General features: G+C 44.7%; 1 protein-coding gene across 1 annotated transcript; it reads right to left on the minus strand.

The window, feature by feature from the left end:
* Positions 1-94: 94 nt before the first annotated feature.
* On the minus strand, positions 95-3,760 carry prss23 (serine protease 23). Its single transcript, XM_079229171.1, has 2 exons — positions 3,661-3,760; positions 95-1,900 (listed from the first exon to the last, which is right to left on the minus strand). Exon 2 carries the CDS (start codon positions 1,884-1,886, stop codon positions 726-728), a length of 1,161 nt encoding a protein of 386 aa, XP_079085297.1. The 5' UTR covers positions 1,887-1,900; positions 3,661-3,760; the 3' UTR covers positions 95-725.
* Between the last annotated feature and the right edge of the window lie 2,240 nt (positions 3,761-6,000).

The raw sequence follows: 6,000 nt of genomic DNA on the forward strand, positions 1-6,000 counted from the left end.
AGGAGTCCTGTCAGTTACGCTGCAGTACCTTTTCAGACCACAAGAGTGCGCCACAACATCACTTGACAATGTCAAAGTAAAGACTGACACAAACGCTGTTATAAATCTCTCTTTAATAAAATATATCACATTTCTCAAAATGAAATTAACACTCTTTCTCTCCAGTCCACATTGAGAAGAGCATAATGTCTCCTGAAATGTCAAGAAGCATCAGTGGTGTCCAAGAACAGTTTTCAAATCTATGTATTGTGTAAGGATACATGCATGTATGCATGTATCCTTAAAGAGGCAAACAAATACAAAACCATTTCCCTCAAAGTCAGGATAGATATAGAAGACAAAACGTCAATTGTCTGTCGTCCACAGTAGGAAAATAATCTGGTGCTACTGACTCACTGCACGCACAAGGACAAGTGTTTTTTTCCCTCTTATAAAAAGTGTCTTAAGTTAATAGGCTACTGCGGAAACACTGACTGGGCAAATACACATGAAGAGATGCCGTCTTGATGACCTCGCAGGCAGAGAGTTGTCTTATAGGCCCAGAGGTTAAAGGAGAGAAATACCTCAATGAAGGATCCTAAAGTTATGTATCTGCTCTCCTGGTGTATAACTGAAGGGTGTTATTTTTTATTTTATTTTATCTTGTTTCACTCTGCTTTCTTTAGGGAAAAAATACTTTTCACCTTGTATTTTTTTTTTACACTTGTGCTTTGCTAAGGCCCTTCTTAGTCCTGGACACAGTCTAGTCGGTTTCCATGCACCCAGTAACAGATCTGAGCGAACTTCAGAGGAGTGATTCGCACGGCTACATTGTAATCCCTGTTCTCCCCGTCGATTTCCAGCCACTGGTGTCCAGAGAAAATGCCGATGACCTTCCTTTCCCAGCGCTCTAAACTGTTGTCCCACACTCTCCCATACACTCCAGAGCCGCTGGCTCCAGGTCGGGCGTCGCAGTGCTGGTAAATCAAGTCGCTGGACTCTTCTTCCACTGGACAAAATCTGTACACCAGCTCCCCGGATCTGTCGCTGTCAAAGCCAGAGAAGTGGATGCGATTCCCTGCCAGGTCATCAGAGGAGGGAGCTACAGAGAGGCGCATGAAGGGACGCCGGTGAGGCCAACGCAGCTCCAGCAGCGCATAATCAAAGTCCATGCTGACCTCCTGAGGGCCCTGGATCCAGCCCTTTGGCACACGGGTACGCTTCACCCTCGCCCAGCGGACCAGAGGCTTCTTGGAAGAGGTGCGACCGGCTTTAGTGCCGTTGATGGATGGAGGAATCAGGAATCCCACCCTGAGCTTTCGTGCCCCCTTGACATAATCCTTTCCATCATGCACACAGTGGGCAGCTGTGAGGACGTGCAGCTGAGACACAAGCACGCCGGTGCAGCCGGTGGAGATCCGCACGGCCGTTGAGAAAGGGTAATCCAACAGGAAGTTGTCCCCTTGGATGTTAAAGCGTCCGTCTGCTCCGTAGATCTGTCGCCTCACGCGTTTGTGCCTGGCCTTCAATCTCGGCCGTCTCCCAGGTGAAGGGTGAGCGAAGTGATCTCCTTCAAACTCATCAGCCTCCACATCTACAGTGGTGAGAGTGCGGGAGCCGTCGGCGTACAGCGTCTCAAACGCCAGTTTCTCCGTGAGCTGCTCCTTCTGGGCCTCCGGCTCTCCTCTGTGGAAGCAGCTGGAGTTGCAGTGAGTGGTGAAGTCCAGCTGAGTCTGGGCGCTGAAGCGGGAGCGGATGAGAGGCGTCGGTGCGTGAGGGACGAGCAGGGGGACGTGGACAGGCGGAGGGTGAGGAGGGTGAAGAAGGGACAAGGTGAGAGGAAGGAGGAGCTGGAGGAGCACGAGCAGGTGAGTCAGCAAGAGGGAGCACTCGCGTGGCGTAATCATGGTGACAGAAAACACTGCAACGACACAAAAGAAACAGCTTAGATTGCATGGATTCCTACATGTTTGTCAAGATAACAACCGGGGGAAACATTCCCAAACAAGCCATCAAATCCCCATAAATCTGGACTTTTTACAGTTGATTGTTGATTGTAGATTCCAGCAGTGATTTGTGAGGTCAGCTCACAAAATCGAATGTTGCAACGCACGCCTGGGTTTCATCTGGTGTGACGGGGCAACAATGACCCTCTTGTTCCTGTAATATAGATTAACTGGAAATAGGATTTGAACCTGATGGAAACAAACAAGCATTTTAATGTCTGTTTGGTACAAAAATCACAGACAAATTCCAAAGGAAGAAAAGAAAAGTTCAATCAGAGAGGGAGCAAAGTGGCCACAGACATAGCTGGGAAGACAGAACAAAGCGGAGTGGTCAACACTAAAAGAAAAAGAAATGCAGTGTGTGCTTACTTCAGACATCATTTAAAAAGACAGCGTTTCTTCGACATGAAATCAGACATTCTGCATTTTTGCAGACTGAAGAAAGAGGTTGGGAGGTTACAGTAAAACCCCTCCGATCAAATATTTTTCAAAGCTCAGAGGTAAGACATTGTTTTCCATCAAACATTAACGACTTCACAGTGTACGTGGGCCTTTCAGGGCAGATTAGCAGCAACAAGGAGATACTTGATCCCCTCTAAAGGCTGTGGACTCGGAGGCACTCATGGCAAGAAGAGAGCAGGTGTGTAAAAGGTAAAGAAAAAAAAACAAGTTGAGGCACGGCTGCAAAACAGAGCACTATTACTAACAAAGGGCAGGGTGGGGCCAGTCCACACACCCATGTGCAGTTTCTTTTAACACTACAAAGGAGGCAGAGTTACAAAAAAGAGCTTCTGTAAGCAGGGAAAGTACAAACTTTCTTCAATGTTGAAGTGTCAGACACTTGACAGCAGTGGCAGACAGTTACAGAGGATCTTAAGTGGTAAATTGGCTGTTGAAGAAGTGACATAAACTTGTAGTAAAACTTATTAAAAACAGGGAAAGTGATGTGTTCATGACCACTGTCAGTCAGGCTGTCGTAAACTGAATCCAAGTGAGTTTTTGGGGGATGTAAAGGCATGAAATAACTTTTAGAGCCTATTTCAGTGTTGAAACACATGGTTAAAACTGAAGGCAACCTTTTCCAGCTCTAATAAAAATGACCACAACTCTTCCTGAGGTTTTGGGACTCATTCTGGAGGAAACCACAGGACAATGGTCCAGAGGACATCCCTGTGCAAAAGGGACAACATATAACTAGAGAGTGCTTGGAGATTTTGATGCATCTGTTAAGTAGTGATACATCTCTATATCTTCATCAGGCTATATATTGCACATACAATTCTACTTATAAATGTGATGCATAAGTATGCAGCAGACTCAAATGAAGTTCAGCTCCCTTTAGTATCTGTTATACAACAAAGAAGCACAAGTTTCCTTTCAGTTTTAACAAGGATTCAGTGTGGAAACACCAGAAACCTCACACAAACGGTTCCTTATATCATTTATTTAATATCCGATCTTTGGCCATCATTTCTACCTATCATTGGGTAATATTTTGCCTAAATAATCACCTTGAGGCTGTAAAAGCCCCTCTTATTTTTCAAGGAAACACCTGTAAATGCAGTAGTGGTGGTCTGTCCCAAACTGGTCCTTTTAGGCATCCCAGTAGATACAGAGCAGCAGAAAGCGAACCCTCTGGCCATTCTCAATCAAATCAATAAATCTAATACATTACCTTCGGATTAGAGATCGATTGCTCGTGTTTACATCCCAGTCGTGTGTTCCTCCCCATCAGAAGAGTTCCTCAGGATCATTCCCCAGGTTTCCCCTCATCCTCTCCGGTGACAGGCAGGTAGTTTTTCCGCGCTCGTCCTCCCCAAAAGGGAAACCTTTGCTCGCTCTTTTACAGCGTGTTCAAATAAAGCTCAGTTGCGCTGCATGTCCGGACCCGGAACCGATAGTCCTTCTGCTGGAACCTGCTCGGCTCAGACACCGAGACACAAATAAAAGTCACTGAAAAGAAGTGTTTACTCTCTCTGGAGCTTCACGGGTCTAGCGCCCCGCCTCCGCAGCGTGTTTGCTGAGGGGAGGGGAGTTAGTTAATGTTTGATATAAACCTTCAATTACAGCTTATTCTCACAGTGTATATACTTTATATTCATCACACGTCATAATAAGTGGACACGTGTTAAACCCACACTAAACGATGATAAGTTTTATACCATTTTTGTCTCTTTATTTTTTTTGTCATTCTTTTTTGTTATTCTTTTTGGACAGTATTAGGTTACACAGTATACATTCGTACCCGCATATATGGCATCCACAGTTTTTCAAAGCTGGGTAACCATTAACTCAGTTAAATTTGTACAATTCGTGAGAGTGCACGCATAAACAGAAAAAAAGAAGAAAAAAAGGTGTCTCTTTATGACAATATATATTAGCGTGACTCCCTAACTGAGGTCATTATCCTCGAACCACAGGAACCTGCAGAGGTAATTGTGGCGATCTTCTCCGACCCTAAAGCAGTAAAACATCTGTTCAACATCCTTGCAGTAAGACACCATGCATATTATGGTCTGGTCCCCTGAGGAGTGTCATTCAATGCGACGCCTTCAAACTGGGCACTTGAATCAAAAATGACTCAAATCTTCCCCTGTTTCTGGAGATGATACACTACAAATGTGAGTTAGTACTAACACTCTTCCCCTTGCCTCAGGGCTAGTGCTGGGTCATAAGGGTGCCACCCAGTGGGCTTCACCGGTGTAGACTAATCTGTCCATTATCTCCAGAGAGATGCCGTCTTTGACAGACAGAGCAAATGGTGGAATTTTGTCTGCAACTGGTTCCAGGTTATGGAAGTATTGTGTGGCACAGGAATGTCAGATATATGATATTGCACTACAGGAGAAGGGAAAGTGCTACCTGGGTTTTCACATGCAACAATGCAGAGTGATGCAACAATGAAGTTGCTGCTTTCCTTCCTGCTGTCTCCATTATGCCCTGAGTACATCTTCAGAGTAGGAGGATGGATCTCCACTGATGCCAAACAGAAGAACTATTCAGCAATGACCGGTTACACTGCATACACTCACTGAGCCTCGTCAGGATGGTTAGTGGGGTACACAGACAACCAAAGCAGAGTTTAGAACATGATTTGAGCCCAAGAGTTACAGATTCCGGGCACTTGGATGTGACTTCAGGCAAAGAGCAGCTTACTCGCTCCCCGCCATCCTCTTTTTACGTTACCAGAGCATCCACTGACAAAGGGGCTGGACCTGGTTGTAATGCAGAGATGTGCTTATTACTACTACACTCCTTGCACATCACAGCCGCCTTACAGTCCTTAACCATGTGCTATGTAGACGCACACCACCAGAAGCAGATGGAAATTTCCCTCAGATAAACTTTCCTTTCATCTAGATGCTTGCTTCTGGTGCAATTCACTGGTGTCCGATTACTGTACTGGACAGATTTCTCTGGCTTTGAACGGCTCATATTAATGGAGAATGCAAAACTCCAATCATGTATGGTCATTGCTTGACTGCAGGAATGTTACAAAGAAATATGTGAATGTTGGAAAGGAATCACAATGGTCTTCTTCAATTTAAAGCCTTGCTAGATCCAGCATTCCTGTGGGCCATAATGAAGCTTTTCTACTGTAGAATGTACTCCTCTTGCAGAATCCAAGTGAGTTTCTTGGGATGTAAAGGCATGAAATAACTTTGTTAGAACCTATTTCAGTGTTGAAACACATGGTTTAATATGAAGAGAATATGTTCAAGCTCTGATAAAAATGACCACAACTCTTCCTGAGGTTTTGGGACTCATTCTGGAGGAAACCACAGGACGATGATCCAGAGGACATCCCTGTGTGAAAGGGACAACACATAACTAGAGAGTGTTGCTTTGTGCTTGGAGATTTTGGTGCATCTTTTAAGTAGTGATACATCTCTATATCTTTATCAGGCTATATATTGCACATACAATTCTACTTATAAATGTGATGCATAAGTATGCAGCAGACGCAAATGAAGTTCAGCTCCCTTTTGCATCTGTTATACAACAAAGAAGCACA

Source organism: Taurulus bubalis (genome assembly GCF_910589615.1).
Source record: "Taurulus bubalis genome assembly, chromosome: 13".
Classification (NCBI taxonomy): domain Eukaryota; kingdom Metazoa; phylum Chordata; class Actinopteri; order Perciformes; family Cottidae; genus Taurulus; species Taurulus bubalis.

What these genes read in the sequence shown, in the direction of transcription:
- prss23 (XM_079229171.1), bottom strand. Translation starts at nt 1,886, where the DNA reads ATGATTACGCCACGCGAGTGCTCCCTCTTGCTGACTCACCTGCTCGTG.